The sequence below is a fragment of the Schistocerca nitens genome, chromosome 5, assembly GCF_023898315.1.
Source record: "Schistocerca nitens isolate TAMUIC-IGC-003100 chromosome 5, iqSchNite1.1, whole genome shotgun sequence".
Classification (NCBI taxonomy): Eukaryota; Metazoa; Arthropoda; class Insecta; order Orthoptera; family Acrididae; genus Schistocerca; species Schistocerca nitens.
Window position 1 is genome coordinate 281,705,799 of NC_064618.1, and position 19,434 is coordinate 281,725,232.

Below are 19,434 nucleotides of genomic sequence, written 5' to 3' on the forward strand. Positions count from 1 at the left end.
GTCAATGGGAGGACTTGATGCCGTCACGTGAGGTACGCAAGAGTGTCGGCGAGGTAGCAGCCACAACAGCGGATCGCTCTCTTGCCTGCCAGCTTCCTTGCCCACCAGTCCTTCCTACTGAGGGTGAAATACTCTTCCCGAACCATGTGCGATTCACTCAGCAGCCGTAGCCAGTTTCCGTAAATACTGTACCCCTTAGCTGCAGTTCTTTGGAATAAAACTCATTTTTCTTTGAATCCCGGCATTTTCTTTGAATCCTAGCATTTTTTACGTGTAAGAAAACCCTCCCGGATACCCACATGAGCTCCTGATACTATCTTGACCATGTACAACAACAGCCTTCCTACCCGCGAACCTTAAGCGACGGAATGGAAAAAGGAGGAAATGACACTGATTCAAAAAGTACACTCCGCCACCCATCGTAAGGTTGCTTGCGAAGTGTAGACGTAGACGTGAATGTGGAGAAGTAATGTTAACATCTAAGTACATCTACATCTACATACATACTCCGCAATCCACCATACGGTGCGTGGCGGAGGGTACCTCGTACCACAACTAGCATCTTCTCTCCCTGTTACACTCCCAAACAGAACGAGGGAAAAATGACTGCCTATATGCCTCTGTACGAGCCCTAATCTCTCTTATCTTATCTTTGTGGTCTTTCCGCGAAATGTAAGTTGGCGGCAGTAAAACTGTACTGCAGTCAGCCTCAAATGCTAGCTCTCTAAATTTCCTCAGTAGCGATTCACGAAAAGAATGCCTCCTTTCCTCCAGAGACTCCCACCCGGGTTCCTGAAGCATTTCCGTAACACTCGCGTGATGATCAAACCTACCAGTAACAAATCTAGCAGCCCGCCTCTGAATTGCTTCTATGTCCTCCCTCAATCCGACCTGATAGGGATCCCAAACGCTCGAGCAGTACTCAAGAATAGGTCGTATTAGTGTTTTATAAGCGGTCTCCTTTACAGACGAACCACATCTTCCCAAAATTCTACCAATGAACCGAAGACGACTATCCGCCTTCCCCTCAACTGCCATTACATGCTTGTCCCACTTCATATCGCTCTGCAATGTTACGCCCAAATATTTAATCGACGTGACTGTGTCAAGCGCTACACTACTAATGGAGTATTCATACATTACAGGATTCTTTTTCCTATTCATCTGCATTAATTTACATTTGTCTATATTTAGAGTTAGCTGCCATTCCTTACACCAATCACAAATCCTGTCCAAGTCATCTTGTATCCTCCTACAGTCACTCAACGACGACACCTTCCCGTACACCACAGCATCATCAGCAAACAGCCGCACATTGGTATCCACCCTGTCCAAAAGATCATTTATGTAGATGGAAAACAACATCGGACCTACCACACTTCCCTGGGGCACTCCAGATGATACCCTCACCTCCGATGAACATTCACCATCGAGGACAACGTACTGGGTTCTATTACTTAAGTTTAGATATAAAAATTTGTCAACTTCTTCCTTTTTTACGAGTAATATCGGAGGTTAATTTACTAATAGCCCTTGTACAGTATTGTTAGATAAGGGTCTTTTGGTCACTTACGGGGCCGTAGCTGTGGAATGAAAGGTAAAGCTGGATGCGGCTGCTGTCTGCCAGGACATGATCCCTCAGAGCCCTGGTTTCAGACTCGGAAAACGCTTCAGGGCCAGCGTACGTCTCACTGCAGGGAAACGAACTGGCTCCAACCTCTGAAACACATGTGGCGGATGTCATGTGAAATTTCGCAACGTCGTTTATGTCTTGAAAAGGTTATTGTGTGCATCCACAACAATTTCATGTAAACGTAGATCATAAACTGTCTGCAGATCTCGAAAAATAATCTAATGAAGCTATATGCGATGAAATAGCAGGAACGGAACGTCTAAAGTTAAACTGTAGGATAACAATGAGGCGAGTAACCGCTCATCTACAATCTGTCTCCTCAGTGAAGCACTGGAAACTCGATTATAGGACCCCTGATTTTTCAGCAGCAATGAAAGAAATTTAAGTGAGAACTATATAAAATCTAAAACAAGCCTAAAATTTTAAACATAATTCTCTTCTTACCCATCCAATGGAAATCGTAATTTCTGTTGCCATCGACACCTACACATAGACTCGACTCTGTAGATCGCGTCTTCCTCCACATCCGTTCCTGTAACATTCAGAGCAGTTACGGAGATATATTACAATGACGTATAAATGGCTCTGAGCACTATGGGACTTAACTTCTGAGGTCATCAGTCCCCTAGAACTTAGAACTACTTAAATCTAACTAACCTAAGGACATCACAAACATCCATGCCCGTGGCAAGATTCGAATCTGCGACCGTAGCGGTCGCGCGGTTCCAGACTGTAGCGCCTAGAACCGCTCGGCCACTCCGGCCGGCACAATGACGTATACCTTGAGAACCAAAATGATAAAAATATACAGAGACGCTTTTTTTTCACAATGTGCTCTGTTCTGTTGTCCAGTTTCTGAAACGTTTGGATGTGTCAACTAAATTCTTCATATAATATAATCATTTAAAAAGAGATTTACCTTAGGTATTTGCGGAATTCCACTATGGAGGTTTCAACCTTTCTAACATGTTTACCGCAAACGGGGATAAAATGTGTTTTAGGTATGTAAACTGCATCGTTTGCAGGACTGCAATCAGATTTCAACCAAAATGGGTACCGAGTCACTAGTGCAACGCTTTCAACTGACATAGCTTGTGTCAAAATGTGCAAGCGTTGAAACTATGGAATATGGTTACAGTTCTGAATTAAATACAACATTAATTGAAGAATTTGCTGGACGCTATGAGGAATGAAATGAACTTAAAAAGAATGTTAAACTGTTGTTTGAGCTATGTTCCTTTACGTGAAGTATTTTCAGTGACTAAATAAAATTATTTTATATGTTATCAAAGCGTCTTCACCTTCATTTTCAAAGCATTCTAACTGTGCAATTTATTATCTGCTACCATTATGGAACATATTTTCCGTGTTAGTTAATTATCTGATTGAGATTTTAATTTGGAGAGGCGTAGTAAAGGAGTGAGAGACTGCTGCAGCAGAAGATAAACAGTAGAGACATGAAAAAGTGGTTTTTAAACAATTGTTTCACTTAGTTTTTGCGTCACGGTATGTTCAGATGTTTAAGAACTTAGGGCGCTGACGTTCTCCGCTTTGTCAAATATTGTCAGTTTCTCTTAAGACTTTCGCTATCAGTTATTACAACCGTGTTATGTCAGACCCTGAGATGTAGCAGTCTATGGCACCTCCTCGCGCGTAAACTCTTCATACGTTCATGTGACGCCTGTCCGTGTTTGAGAATTTTCTGTCTCTCTGTAGGCCGATAGTATTGCAGGTGTGTTTCAGTGCCACAATTTGGCATTCGTCTGTGATACGGCTGTTTTAGGCAAAAGAAGATATTGGATGGAGGGGGGTGTAATTGGAAGTAAACATGCAGAGGAGGAAAAAGGAGAGGAATTTATTTTTTTCGTGTTCTTCTGTATCTATTTGTAAGCTCGAAGATTATTAAGGGAAGGAAGGAGTTGTTGCAAGAGGAGTCTCATAAATGACATAGACCGTGAAGTTAGGATCAGGATGTTGCAATTTATTTCCATCTCTGTGTGTTGTTAATTTCTCACGTTGTTCTTATCCTTGCTTTGAGCGCTGATTGTTGATTCCCATTAATTTCGTCTTTTCTGATAAATGATGCTTGATACCATGCTAACACTTTTTTCGAATGCTACCTGTTTAATGATAGTGTTGTAATGAGTACTCATTGAAATTAAACGTAATTTTACACAGATTACCAATCTTCAGCAGCAGACAAGGGTCCTTACTAAGCTGCAATGGTTACAGAATGAACATTCACTCTAGAATAATCACTTCCTTAACAGAGTTTTCGTTGTTTCTATTAGCAGTTAGTTAATTACTAGTTGAGAAACCCGTCATTGCCCCGGTATTTATTTATTCCAGTCTTCTATTAGTTCATCTCCTCCATCCCCTTCACTCTGTATGTCTCCTTCCTCCTCTCTTCGTACATTTTCTCCTTTCCCCTTTCTCTGTACACTTGCTCCTTTGCCCCCTCTCTCCTTCTCCTCTTGCCACTTTCTTTGTCCATGTCCCCTTGCCCCCCCCCTCTCTGTCCTTCTCCTCCTGCCCCCTCTCTCTATCCATCTTCATCTTCCCCTCTCTTTTTATCCACCTTACCTTTCTCCTCTCTCTATCCTCCCCTCCCAGTTCCCTGTTCATCACCACTACCATTCCCTCTCTCTGTCCGTCTTCACCAACCCCTCTCTCCAACCACGTCCTTCCCTACACCCTATCTCCTCTTGTCCCCATCCCCCTCTCGTCCATTTCCTCTTGCCCCTTCTCGATACAATGCGTTGTAGTTCTTCTCCTCTTCGTTGCACAATTGTCACGGCTTGTTTCATTGCCCGTAATTACGATGTCGACGTCTTCTATCTTCTTCTATCTGAGTAGAATTAAATCGACGTTCGTGTTCTCCAGGTGGCCTTTTGTCAGCTCGAATTGTAGCTTTATAGTCATCAGAAACCATTCGGTCTAGTGCTGTTTTGAGTATGTGCATCAGTAGACTGTATTAGTGTAAGCTCTTCTGTCCATCTTGAATTACTTCTCCTCTCAGTACATTGATATTTGTGCATCGTTGACCAATTTGTGTATCTTCATTTCCGATTAAATATACTTGCAGAAATTTATTGTCTTCGTTGCGTAGTGGTAGTAATGATCCCTTAACTGTCACATATTTGTCCTTGGATGGAAAAAACGTAAGCGATTTCACTCTGTTAGTGTTAACCGAAGTGACAGAAATAAGTCGTTTGGAAAGAGGCGTAGTGCGCTTTTGTATTTAGAAGAAAGTGCTTTGATTCTGGAGGTTCCCCTCTGATGTAATGTGAAAATTCCGGTGGAGGTGCTTCCAGTGGCAGTAGTCGAATTTTTCCAGTCATGCAACGGAATCCTGGTGTTTCTCTACTGAAGTTTTTCGCGTTGCAAAATTTGCTGACGCTATCCATTTTTACAATTACGACGTGTTTGTGTTAGTTACCTTCTTTCGTCGGATCGTAGTGAAATGCTTCATTTATTAGGTTGTCCTGTTTACTTGTCCTCTTTTGCGCTTCTCGTAGGGTATTATTTTCATGGCTGGCTTGAGTTCGCAGTCTTCCATTATAAGATGGCCTCGCAATTCTTGATTCTTCAATCCGTCCATATCGTTGTTCTTCGGTTTCTCTGCTTCACAAGGTGCTCATTGTCGTTCATTGGGAACTTAAAAGTGCTTAGTGCTCTTCGTCTGTTTCGATAGCGATAACAAAGCAACAAAAGGTGTTTTACGATCTCTGTTTCAACTGGTAGAGTTAAATTACAATGGTACGCCACGATTTTCGACGGATCGTACGTAAGGAGGGCCGTGTTGCCCTCCAACGTCGCCAAGGGTTTCGTTAAAGACTCTGCTTAAGCGTCTACTGGTGCAACGACTTTGGGAGAATCGCGACTCAGCGTAGCGTGCGCACTGTATGCTCCCGACATGCTCGCAAGGTTATGCCACGAGGATAACTATCTAGAACGAATTTTTCACTCTGCAGTGGATTGGGCACTGATATTAAACTTCCTGCCAGATTAAAATTCTGTGCGGAACCGATACTCTAACTCGCGACCTTTGCTTTTCGCAGCCAAGTACTTTATCGACGGGTTACCCAAGCACGTCACAGGATCCTCCTCACAGCTTTACTTCCACCAGCACCTCATCTTCTACCTTCCGAATTCACCCTTCTCCTGCGAAGCTAGCAGTACTAGCACTCTTGGAATAAAAGATATTTCGGAGCCATGGCTTAGCCACAACGTGGAGAATGTTTCCAGAATGAATTTTCACTCTGCAGCGGAGTATGTGCTGATGTGAAACTTCCTGACAAATTAAAATTGTGGCAAGGCAAAGATCCCGAGTGCGAGTCTCGGACCGCACACAGTTTTAATTTGCCAGGAAGTTTCATATCGTTGGGAAGTTTGGCACGCAGCCGGCGGAGGGCACATTGAACATTTCTTAAAGGGCAATAAAAACTTTGACCTAAAGCGTAATTGTTAAAAGTTCCTCAAGATGGTGTGTGCATGCATGTAAAAGATATACTTCTTTAAAACTGGGTGGTTCTTCTGATAATAAAAACTCTGTAAGCCTAACTTAAACATAACTTAAAATTTACTAAAATGGTTCAAATGGCTCTGAGCACTATAGGACTTAACTTCTGAGGTCATCCGTCCCCTAGAACTTAGAACTACTCAAACCTAACTAACCTAAGCACATGACACACAGCCAAGCCCGAGGCAGGAATCGAACCTGCGACCGTAGCGGTCGCGCGGTTCCAGACTGTAGCGCCTAGAACCGGCCGGCACTAAAATTTACTCCAAGTTTCTTTTATTCATGTTGAAGACATAGTCTTGTGAAATCGGATGAATCTTTTTGAAACAGCGTTTATTTATATGGCCTCTGATTACTGGTGTGCCGGGTTTCTTACGCCCTATACACGTTGGCAGGTAGAAAGTCCACTGCCTGCACAACCACGGAGGGGGCTGCCCCTTGCATCGCGGATCCACGATCTGGTCGATGCGAAATTTACTGTTAATAAGAAGCTTGCCTACCCAACACTCACTTTCAAGGCGGAGCAGGCCTAACGACATCCCAGTCACGTGACACGGCAACAGTGCCATTCGTTGTGGCGACATCTCTCTGTCCTATGCAACAGCTATCTCAAACAGGGTGTGCAGCAATGGCATCTGTGCCTTAGTTAGGAGGAGGGGGGCATCAAAAATGGTTCAAATGGCTCTGAGCACTATGGGACAACATCTGAGGTCATCAGTCCCCTAGAACTTAGAACTACTTAAACCTAACTAAACTAAGGACATCACACACATCCATGCCCGAGGCAGGATTCGAACCTGCGACCGTAGCAGTCGTGCGGTTCCAAACTGAAGTGCCTAGAACAGCACGGCCACCGCGGCCGGCTAGGGGGGGGGGGGAGAAGCTACACTTCTACATTTGGAAGGGTGGATATGCAGTATTTTAATGTTTTGGGAGATGAATGGCGACTTGCAAGTAGCCATGAAAAGCTCCATTTTCGCAGCTGTTAAAAACCCGTGATATATCTACTTTTAAATCATTTTCTTGAAAGAAAAACATGTGAATACACTATATTTTTTCTTTCCCTGAGATCTAGGGGAGAGGTGCCGGCCACCCTTGCCCCCGGGTATAGGTGCCCTTGGTGTCCACCGATGGAGTCCCTGATTTAAACTTAAGCGTCTCGAAAAATAAGATCGATAGACGAGTGCAACAAAACATATTTTACAATGAAATGAAAACCCTTAGCTGCTTACATGCGTTGACATACGTCAACCGGGACAGATGAAGATGTGTGCCACGACCGGGACTCGAACCTGGGATCTCCTGCTTACATGGCAGACGCTCTATCCATCTGAGCCACCGAGGACACAGAAGACAGCGCGCCTGCAGGGATTTATTTGTGGCACGCCTCCCGCGAAACCCACATTCTCAACGTATTGTCCCGCACTACATTCGTAGTGCCCCTGCCCATTATACTCATTACAGATACCATCTTAGTATATCACCGGCCACTTGACCATCTTCTTCTTCTTCTGTACGAATGCACAAACAGTGCCCGAACTCTTACGGGAATCGGCAACGTGCCGCGAGTAATGAGTATAATGGGCAGAGGCACTACGAATGTAGTGCGGGACAATACGTTGAGAATGTGGGTTTCGCGGGAGGTGTACCAGAGATAAATCCCTGCAGTCGCGCTATCCTCTGTGTCCTCGGTGGCTCAGATGGATAAAGCGTCTGCCATGTAAGCAGCAGATCCAAGGTTCGAGTCTCGGTCGGGGCACACATTTTCATCTGTCCCGGTTGACGTATGTCAACGCCTGTAAGCAGCTAAGGGTTTTCATTTCATTGTAAAATATGTTTTGTTGTACTCGTCTATCGATCTTATTTTTCGAGACGCTTAAGTTTAAATCAGGGACTCCATCGGTGGACACCAAGGGCACCTATACCCGGGGGCAAGGGTGGCCGGCACCTCTCCCCTAGATCTCAGGGAAAGAAAAAATATAGTGTATTCACATGTTTTTCTTTCAAGAAAATGATTTAAAAGGTAGTCATAAGAATGCTGATAGGGCGAATATGGAGCTCAATCATCCCTCGCGCCAGTAAATTTTCAATAATTCAACGCTGTAACTCTATTCACAAAGTACCCATGAAGAAATCGAAACATCTGTTGAGTGCGATATGGTATGCATATATCACTAAGTGCCTGGTCTATCCTCCAAGGATAGTCGTGTGGCGAGGAACTGATTCAAAATTCTATCGTTCCGTTCACTCGTGATTGCTTCTCGGTTGAAAAAGGGCCAATAATGCCTGCTGCATACCGCAGCCAAAACAGTAACTTTGGAAGAATGCAGTGGTATCGCTACACACAAATGAGAATTTTCGGAACCCCAAAGCCGTCAAAATTTTGTTTATTCACGACTCCATTGATGTGGAAATGCAGTTGATCTGTGAACCAGTTGCAGCCAACATCATATCCTTCATTATCAAATCATTGTGAGAATGTGGTCGTAAAGTCATTCACCTGTCACATAGCTCGTACGGGTACGGACTGGTGGCTTTGGATTTTGAATGGAAACATAAGTAAGCTCTGTCTGAATATATAATCCATGCGGGAATGCTTCATGCCAGTCTATGCGGAAATTTTGTTGGATTTTGCTGAATAATTCAATAAACCACGGCGACATTTTCGGGAGTAACTGCAGTTTGTCTGGGGCCAATGTTACCCACTAGATCATCAGCCACGTTGCGTGTCCGTTGGAATATAGCGAAGAGACTACGAATGTTTTCCTTTTAGAACATTAAATCGTGTTTGAAAACTGCGTCTTGTAGTCATAGGACTGTGATCCAACCTGTAGTATTCCATTACCAGAAAAAGACGTTGTTGGATGGAATACATAATTTCAATCTCTTCCTTCGGTACGCTAATCTCCTTCCGCAGTTCAATGATGGATCTGATCCCTCTGAGCTGCGGGGCGATATTTGTAGGCACTGCGTATTGTGAGTACAGCGCCATCTGTTGGCAATGTACAACATTTTTACAGCCTTCACAATAAACATACCGTTTGTTGCACTCATATGTCGATCTTAGTCTTCGAGGTATTTCATTTTGAAATCAGGGACTCCTTCGCTGGACACCCTGCGCAACATTAATACTAAATGCTACAGTCAAAAGTAACAAGTGTTAACATTACCGATGTGAAGGTGTACTCGTAGCCATCGGGGTTGAGCACGGGGATGATGTGCCAGTCGACGCTGGCTGTGAGCGCGCTCTCGGCTGCATTCTCAACCAGCTGGTTGATGACGTAGAGGGCGGCAGCTGGAGCGATCCACTCCCTGGCGTGAATGCCTGCGTCGATTACGATTGCTGGACGGGTACCGTCGCCACCCGATGAAATCTTGATCATGTCTATGGGCCGACCCTCGAAGCTCTGCCCAATGGTCTCCACGGATACCAGGCTGGGGTAGCTTGAAGCCAGGTCTGACAGGTACTGCCGAATCTGTAAACCAGAGGTACAGCGTAGACATAATACATTGCTGTAGGCAATTTATTAATTTAATGAAGACACCTTGTAAGTTCCATAGCAGTATCTACCCCTAAGGTTCATCCAAATTTAAACATACGACTGTTTGAGTAGCAGGATGACCCACATCTATAGATTGCATCTCTTCTTAAGAATGTCTGTACGGCCCAACAAATGCAATCACATTTAGGTTTCCAATCAACATTATACAATATTAGCAAGAGCAAAATTTGACATAAGGACAGTTCCAAACTTAACTTGAATATTTATCTTCTTTTGAAAATACAAGGGCGTGTACCCGCCGTTCACCTAAAGGGATCGGCAATCAGACACTGAAGTATCACAGGGTTGCCTATGCGTTGATCACACCAAGGACGACAGTCGGCAGCACAAGCATCACCAGAGATCTTCCGCGCCAGGGACCTACCGGGTGATCAAAACTCAGTATAAATTTGAAAACTTAATACGCCACGGAATAATGTAGATAGAGAGGTAAAAATTGACACACATGCTTCGAATGACATAGGGTTTTATTAGAAAAAAAAAACAACAAAGTTCACAAAATGTCCGACAGATGGCGTTGGACAGCAAAACGTGAGTGACTGCGCAATACAATCGTGTATAAAAGGAGCTGTAATGAGAGAGAGAATGGTGGCTTCCACCAGCTCCCCCTCCCTGATGATGTCCTCCTCCCCTCCATCTACCCCTCCTATCAACTTTGACCCTGCCCCCCCACTTTCGGTGACTTTTCCTTTAGGCACCCTCCCTCCCTTCTCTTTCCTTTTCCCCCATCCCTCCCTCCACCCCTCTTCCCCCAGGCTTCCCCTCCCCCTTCCCCCTATCTCCCATGCTCCTGGCATCTCTGCTCTCCCCTCTCCCTCTCCCACTCCCCTTCCTCCTCCTCCCCTCTTGGCAGGTCCCCGGACTCGCACACGCTCAGTGAACATTCGCGCGCCGGAGATCATCGCCATCAGTGTCTCGTGTGTGTGCCTTTGTCTGCGTTTAGTGTTCTTTCGTCGTCACGCATCCACTGTTCACGTGTGCCGTCGCCGTCGTCCGTCTTCTGTGCACCGTGTCAACAAGTGTTAGTGTTTTTTTCGTCCAGCGTGAACGGCTTCATGTTTATTGTTTTTGTATCTACTTTTTTTGCCCGCCATTTTTTGTATTGTCTGTGTCACCTATATATCGTATTATTGTACCCCTTAAGGCTGAAGAGCAGCGTATTATGCTGCTGCCAGCCCACCTTGTATGAGGTGCTTAAAATTACAATAAAGAAAAAAAAAGGAGAGAGAATCAGATGCGCCAGCAGTCACAGCATGTTGACGTGACCTGAAAAGGCGCTTTTAGTGAAGCTGTATTATCAGAATGGGGAATGTGCTAGTTCAGCATTACGATCCTATCGCCATAAGAAGGGGATTCGAACGCGTAAAGGTCCGTTGACAAATGCAGCTGTGGCGAGAATGATTTCTTAGTTCGAAGCTACGGTTTGTTTAGAAAATAGACCCCGTAGTGGCGGACCGAGCACAAGGCGTAATGCTGCTGAGACAGTTCAGGAAGAAATAGAGAATGTAGCGGGTTCGTCTACGCACGGGGAAGTCAGCGCTCATGCAGTTGCACATCGCACCGGCATTCCATACACTACCGATGCAATCCGTACAAAATCCATCGGCATCATGAACTGTTACCTGGCGATTTAGTGAAGCGGAGGGCATTTGCGGTGTGGGCGTTTCAAAAGATGGCGGAAGATGACGATTGGTTGAGTAACGTTTTGTGGAACGACGAAGCTCATATCACGCTCCGAGGGTATGCCAACGCCCACAACTGCAGAATTTGGGCTACCGAAAATCCTAGAACTGTCGTGGAAACTCCATTGCACGACGAGAAAGTCACGGTATGGGATGGATTTACCATATCTACCGCTATCGGGCCTTTTTTCTTGGAGGAAATGTGTGATTCTGGTTTTGTAACTGCTACCGTGACAGGTGAGAGGTACGCCGATATGTTACAGAATCGCAGCCTGGCTGATAAACACCTGCTGGAACGTAGTATGTTTATGCAGGATGGCGCTCCACACCATATTGCTAGGCGCGTGAAAGATCTCTTGCGCGCGTCGTTAGGTGACGATCGTGTGCCCAGCCGCCACTTTCGTCATGCTTGGCCTCCCAGGTCCCCAGACCTCAGTCCGTGCGATTATTGGCTTTGGGGTTACCTGAAGTCGCAAGTGTATCGTGATCGACCGACATCTCTAGGGATGCTGAAAGACAACATCCGACGCCAATGCCTCACCATAACTCCGGACATGTTTTACAGTGCTGCTCACAACATTATTCCCCGACTACAGCTATAGTTGAGGAATGATGGTGGACATATTGAGCATATCTGTAAAGAACATCATCTTTGCTTTGTCTTACTTTGTTATGCTAATTATTGCTATTCTGATCAGATGATGCGCCATCTGTCTGACATTTTTTGAACTTTTGTATTTTTTTGGTTCTAATAAAACCCCTCGTCATTCCAAGCATGTGTGTCAATTTGTACCTCTCTATCTACATTATTCCGTGATTTATTAAGTTTTCAAATTTATACTGACTTTTTGATCACCCGGTACTTCCTCCGCCGTGTCACGTGTGCGGAGCTGAATCGCCACGAATTCTTCCTTGCCCCGGCTGTGTAGGGTGGCGCAGGCCAATTTGACGACAGTTCGCTCCACCGGAGCCCTGGACCAATCAATGCGCCCGTCCTTGGCAGCCCATTAGTCAGAGCGCGGTCGGAAGCCACCTCAGTGGGACTTAACGATCTTTCAGCGATATCCTGAGATGTATCTGTCGACCAACTACGCCGAACGCTCAGTCTCTGTCGTTAGGGATTATCAATGGCATAGTCTTACAACCATGAACCTTCAGCACAGATTATGGTCATGGCACAAGAAACACCAACACCACTGCACCTCCTGGCGCTGGATCCGGACCCCGATCTAACATTAGCTCCCCACTGACTATAATGAATTATCCTCATCCACACTAACTTGTATAATACACCAACCCTACAACATCCAACAAACATTTTGAATTCTGGTCTCCATAAGGTTCCCCTTCTGTGCGTAGTGTTCACCTATGATGTGTCACTGCATGATAGTAATCTGCCAATGAGAATACTTCTACTTATGGCATGTATCAGTTAGAAAATGCACCGATGATGACTGATGTCAGTCGAAATAGATTTGCAACAAGATAAATAAATTATGTTTCCGCGACTGGTTGCTACATTCTTTACAATTTTAAATTCAACAAACAGTTCCCAGTCTCCAAGATATTATATGCCAGAGTCTCAAAAGTCCAAGAAATTATTTAGGTTTAGGTTACGACTAACACAATTCATATCATCGACCTTTTTATAGTTTTTTTATACATTTTATATGATTTCAACTCGTACTTTCAGTACAAATTTTATCATTTACTTTCACTCTGCAAAGTATTAATATATTTATTCTGTAAACAAAGCCAAATACTTTCGTAAGCAAGATTGACCTATGTTCTTATATTTTTATTGTACTGTATATACCTTTACATTCACAAAAGTCATAATCACTGCACAACTATATATACCTATGTACATATATTTTAATTGTACTATATCAAACACTAAAACCTGAAAACAATGTCCTAAAATGCATATCAAGAATTGTAAAATATAAAGTAGATGTAAGTTGTAGTTGTAATGAAATTATCAATAAAGAAAATTAAAACCAATAAAATGTGTTATGTAAGGCCCAATAGAGGTAGACGCTCCCAAGTGCCTCTCCTATCACCTTTCAGGTGCGGGAATGAAAAGTTTATAAGTGTATATTAAGAAAAGTCCTCTTACATTTATTCACTGTGTTTTCCAGGCATATGCCTGTTAGTGTCTGAGAAGTTACATTATTTTTTATTGACAAGAGTTTTCCTTTATTATTAACTCTCTTTACAATGGTCGTAATAAACCCTAGTTCTTGTTTCCTTTGTCTTATTCTTTCTTGTCAAGCATATATATATATATATATATATATATATATATATATATATATATATATATATATAGCAAGAAGTTAATTGTTTTTGTATTGGTCAAAGTCACAGAGATTCACTTTAGAGATGACACTCCTCCCTCTTTTTGTCGGTAAGTCCGTTATCAGAAAAGTAAATTAATTAGATGTCTTGAACTAATTAGCAAGGGTTCGATACCCTGAAATAAATCACTCACAGTGACAAAATTTTGTAGGAATCTTTATTTATTGTCGTTATGGGAGCGGTCCTCGGCTAAAATCTTCATAAAATCCAACAAAATTTGATCTGACCATGGTAATTCACGGCACTACACACTTCTCAGACTTTCACCGTAGCCAGCCCTATAAAAGAAGATGTGTAGTAAAATCCTCGCTCCAGACGTTAAGATTTCGCAGTAGGGACCCGTTACATGAAAACACCACAACACACGTTCAGATTCCGACACTTGTGGCGCCACTGACTGGGGCGTTACGTACGTCATTCACCGATTACGTAATGTACCATGACCGCTACAGGTTAGTTTACATGTCATTCATTTTTCACGTGCAGCAGGATATCATCCGGACCAACGATTTGGGCAACAGTGGGTAGATCTCTGTGGTCCGAATGTTTGACCTGGGCGTTCTTCCGATTTGAGCCCGACAGATTACTACCTGCGGGGTTATTTACGGGGACCCTGTGGCACCCCAGAAGACCTGCCGGCGCCTGCTATGGCTTCGGTGGACGCTGGAGGACCAAGGATTGGTGACTGTGTGCACTGGAACACTGTACGGGCTACCGTATCTGTGTTGACCACGGTTGTCGTCGCATCGAGCCCTACTTGTAAGTGGACCGAGGCGACAAGCAACAGGTGCCCGAGAGCAACGTGTGTTTGTGATAATTTGTGCGTAACGGGAAAACGGTACGTTTCTGGCCACGAGTTCCCACGTTAAACTTAACTGTCTTGGTCCCCGTGAATGGAACCCCGTATTTTCTTAATCCATTTTTAAATGTAGGCATTCAGTTTTTATATGCTCCAGCCTTTTCCTAATATTGCAAAAAAGTTATTCCGGAAAATTAAGGTTTTTTTCAAATGTGAAAACGTGCTCCAAGATACGGTATGGTCATGTACTTCATCACGGCAATCAGTAAGTGAAATAAAATAAAGGGGAATTATTATCAAAAAACAGTTACAATAAAATACAGTTTCAAATTGAAGCTTTTGAAAACAAACACATATTTCCATATTCAAGACAGGTAAAATTATCAAGACGTTACCGAAGTTTGTTTCTTTCTCTCTCTCTCTCTCTCTCTCTTCCGTGCTATCTTTTTCTGACAGCTCTTTATTGCAAGCGGTTTCTTCACAATATATGTCCCAGCCGAAATGTTTTATCGTTTTTTATATTACTTTCAGACGCTCTCGCACGTAGCATCAATGTTTCACACAGACAGTATTTCGTTATGTCACAATTACTTAAGAAATTACAATAATTTTTATTATGATGAGTAGTTATTAAAAGGTATTAGCAAAACTAAAACTGATCTGAATGTATGTAAAGACAATATGGATAACAGTGCTGTCTATGAACTAACAAAGTTAATGTAGCGACGCTACTACCATTATAGTAAAACCACAACTCTAACTAAGCAAACACTAACAAACACCCTTACTAAAGTCAGTATTAGAGGTGAAATTCCTGGAAGTTTTGAGATCAAAACTTATCATACAGGAAGATGGTCTCTCACCGCCGTTTTTTGTGTTCTGTAAAAAGTCATAAGAGAATGTAGACTGCCAATGGGAGAAAGCCTAATCAGTGAGGGCGTCAGATTAGGTTACAAAAAGCACAACCTACAAATAGATTGTTTAGCGTTTGCAGACGACATAGCTATTTTTTCAGACTCATAGGACATAGCCACTAGACAAATAGAATTGCCGAAAAAACAAGCTGAAAAATCTGGCTTACAAATATCCTTTGAGAAAATCAAATTTATGACAAACATTAAGGCAGCCTCCGAGATAATGAAACTAAATACGAAAAATTTGAGAGGACTGACAAGTTCAAGTATCTAGGAGATGTAATTTTGATAAGACGTTTCGAAGAAAGAAGCCTTTAAAGCAACAGTTACGGAGATGAGAACAGCATAATGCCAAAGAACGTTTATAATAAGAAATCAATACCCTTGAATGCTAAATTTGAAAACAGCTCTACAGTAATTTGCTCACAAGCATAGTTTTTATCTGTAAACAAAATGGATGAAGAGAGCACTGGAAATCACAGAAATGAAAACTTTGGGAACAGTTAAAGAGCAATCACAATACAGAAGACGTTATGATTGCGAACGTTATAGAGAGTGAAAACATTGCAGACATTGTAGGAAAAGTAGAATAGCTTCTTATAACCACGTCAAAATGCAAAATTCCGACAGACTATCAGGAAAACTGTTCACTTATTTCCCTGAGTTAAAAATCGATAACACATGGTGGAAAGAAGTTTGAAGGAACGTGGACGAATTCCAAAGTACTTCATAATATTTTGAGGAGCGACTGTCACTCAGAAAGTACTACAAGATTCTTAAAGTTGGTATGAAAAACCCAAGAAGAAGACTGGAGGCACATTGACAGAATAAAAAAGAGAGAAACATCAGAAAGCCATGAGAGAAACGTGGAAAAAAAGAAAATAGAATCAGCTGAAATAACTGTAGTCCACAGTAGCTCATACGTAAAAGAATAACAACAATAGTAGTGACAGATATAAAATGTATTCCAAGAAGTACAAAATTGATATTTTCTTACACAGCGACTACTGAGGGAAAGAAATTTAGGGAGAATAGCACCAGTTAAGAACTTTGAGAATTAAGGAATATCCGAAGTTTCGGTTATCCGAAGCTTTGGTTAAGTGACAACCAACAGCGTAAGTACTTGAAAGAATGCGTTATTAACTATCAGCTGTTTATTATAAACCTATATGTCTAGGAGTTTCTGTCACAGAAACAGTGTCGCCCCTGGTGTTTTAAATGAGCCTAAGACGAACATGAAATGTGCTTTCATCTGATATGTTTTCACCTTAAATCATCAAATGATGTAAGGTGAAAACATACCAGATGAAAGAACATTTCATGTTCGTCTTATGCTCATTTAAAACACCAGGGGCGACACTGTTAAAGTCCACAATCATATGTCAAATGCAGCATCTATAGGAGCAACACATTATCAAGTAGGTCCGTTAGTATTAATCTCTGTGTTACTACTATAAGTGCTGCATTTGACTAATGACTGTGGACTTACACTATGGCAGCTTTGGTATTATGTGATCGTAAAAAGAACATGGAATATGTTGTCACTTGATCTGTTTTCAAATTACGTCGTGTGACGATAGTCTATGACCGAAACCTGTAGACACATAGGTTTCATAATAAACAGCTGATGGTTAATAATGCATTTTTTCGAATGATGAATATCTGGTTGGAAGGAAGGATACATAGTTAATAAGCTGTAATTGAGTGAAGAGTATGTACAGGAACAAAAGCAGACGATATTGTTGCTTTAATGCATACGCTGTTAAATGTCTTTTGAAGCTAAAGCAGTCGTTCAGTTCTCTAATATAATGAGGGAGCTCACTCCAGACTCAAATTCCTGCTACTGAAAAGGACTTCGAGAAAGCGGCTGAGTGATGGAGTTGAAATCTGAACAAGTTATAACCGTCAATTGGAAGTATACAGGTTTGTACAACTTTCTTTTCCAGGCCAAAAGAGAGGAACTATGTGTACTTTTGTACGGCATGGAGAGAGGCTGATATCTTCTTGCACAGCTTAGCTTTTCATCTATTATTGCTCCTAGAGGTGGTGGAGAGAACTGATATTTGTTTCACGTGAGAATAAAGATGGTCGAGATTCCCGATTTTTTAGGTTAATTAGCCTAGAATGACCAACCAGAACCGCTTGGGTCACGTCATCAGCATTGATGTGATATACACTTGTGATCAAAAGTATCCGGACACCTGGCTGGAAATGACTTACAAGTTCGCGGCGGCCTCCATCGGTAATGCTGGAATTCAATATGGTGTTGGCCCACCCTTGGCCTTGATGACAGCTTCCACTCTCACAGGCATACGTTCAATCAGGTGCTGGAAGATGTCTTGGGGAATGACAGCCCATTCTTCACGGAGTGCTACACTGAGGAGAGTATCGTTGTCGATCGGTGAGGCCTGGCAAGAAGTCGGCGTTCCAAAACATCCCAAAGGTGTTTTATAGGATTCAGGTCAGGACTCTGTGCAGGCCAGTCCATTACAGGGATGTTATTGTCGTGTAACCACTCCGCCACAGGCAGCGCTTTATGAACAGGTGCTCGATCGTGTTGAAAGATGCAATCGCCATCTCCGAATTGCTCTTCAACAGTGGGAAGCAAGAACGTGCTTAAAACATCAATGTGGGCCTGTGCTGTGATAGTGCCACGCACAACAACAAGAGGTGGAAGCCCCCTCCATGAAAAACACGACCATACCATGACACCACTGGTTCCGAATTTTACTGTTGGCACTACACACGCTGGCAGATGACGTTCACCGGGCATTTGCCATACCCACACCCTGCCATCGAATCACCACATTGTGTACCGTGATTCGTCACTCCACACCAAGTTTTTCACTGTTAATCGTCCAATGTTTACGCTCCTTACTCCAAGCGAGACGTAGTTTGGCATTTATCGGCGTGATGTGTGGCTTATGAGCAGCCGTCGACCATGAAATCCAAGTTCTCTCACCTCCCGCCTAACTGTCGTAGTACTTGCAGTGCATCCTGATGCAGTTTGGAATTCCTGTGTGATGGTCTGGATAGATGTCTGCCTATTACACATTACGACCCTCTTCAACTCTTCGCGGTCACTGTCAGTCAACAGACGCTTTTGTGCTATACGTGTCCCTTCACGTTTCCCCTTCAGTATCACATTGGATACAGTGGACCTAGGGATGTTTAGGAGTGTAGAAATCTATGGTACAGACGTATGACACAAGTGACATCCAATCACCTGACATCGTTCGAAGTCCGTGAGTTCCGCGGAGCGCCCCATTCCACCCTCTCACGATGTCTAATGACTACTGAGGTCGCTGATATAGGGTACCTGGCAGTAGGTGGCAGCACAACGCACCAAATATGAAACACGAATGTTTTTGGGGCTGTCCGGATACTTTGGATACATACTGTATACAGTAAGACAGAACTGATGACACGTCATTGACATACAATGGAAAGAATGTAGGAGCCAATACTGAACCCTGGTTATACCTGGTGCTGTCTGTCTTCATTTCTACTTTATAGTGCCGGACATGATACATTGTTGGCGAGGTGTGAGGTACTAGCGAAACTAATGCACTGCTCTTGGAGATAAAATTTGTCTGCCAAGTTTGGCAAGTAAAATCTCGTAGTCGACAGTTTCAAATGTTTTGTTAGAGTCTAAGAAGCACATAATAGTCGTATTTTGTCTACTTACTGCAAACTTCAGGTCGTCTGCTACTTTTATCAAAGCAGAAGTCGTGCTGCGATGTTTAGGAAAGCCTGATTGGTAGTTGTATAGTGGGTTGTCTGTAGACCTTTCCATTATGATCACAGTAAGCAACAAACAGAACAAGGAACTGGCAAAACGTAAACACTAAGTTTTTTTAAGGAGGTTGTTTCAATTTGGAACCGCTAGGACATAGAGTTTGCAACCACCTATTATTTCATTTAATATATTTGCAAGCAAATTCGAATTTTTCCTAGACG

At 43.0% G+C, this 19,434-nt stretch overlaps 1 protein-coding gene across 1 annotated transcript in view; it reads right to left on the minus strand.

The window, feature by feature from the left end:
• LOC126260012 (carboxypeptidase B-like) overlaps window positions 1-19,434 on the minus strand; it is an 83,119-nt gene that overhangs the window by 15,902 nt on the left and 47,783 nt on the right. Inside the window, exons 4-6 of the mRNA XM_049957172.1 lie at window positions 9,326-9,631; window positions 2,078-2,165; window positions 1,574-1,719 (exon numbers count right to left, since the gene is read on the minus strand). Of these exons, the coding sequence (XP_049813129.1) occupies window positions 1,574-1,719; window positions 2,078-2,165; window positions 9,326-9,631 (540 nt within the window). The remainder of the gene's footprint in view (window positions 1-1,573; window positions 1,720-2,077; window positions 2,166-9,325; window positions 9,632-19,434) is intronic.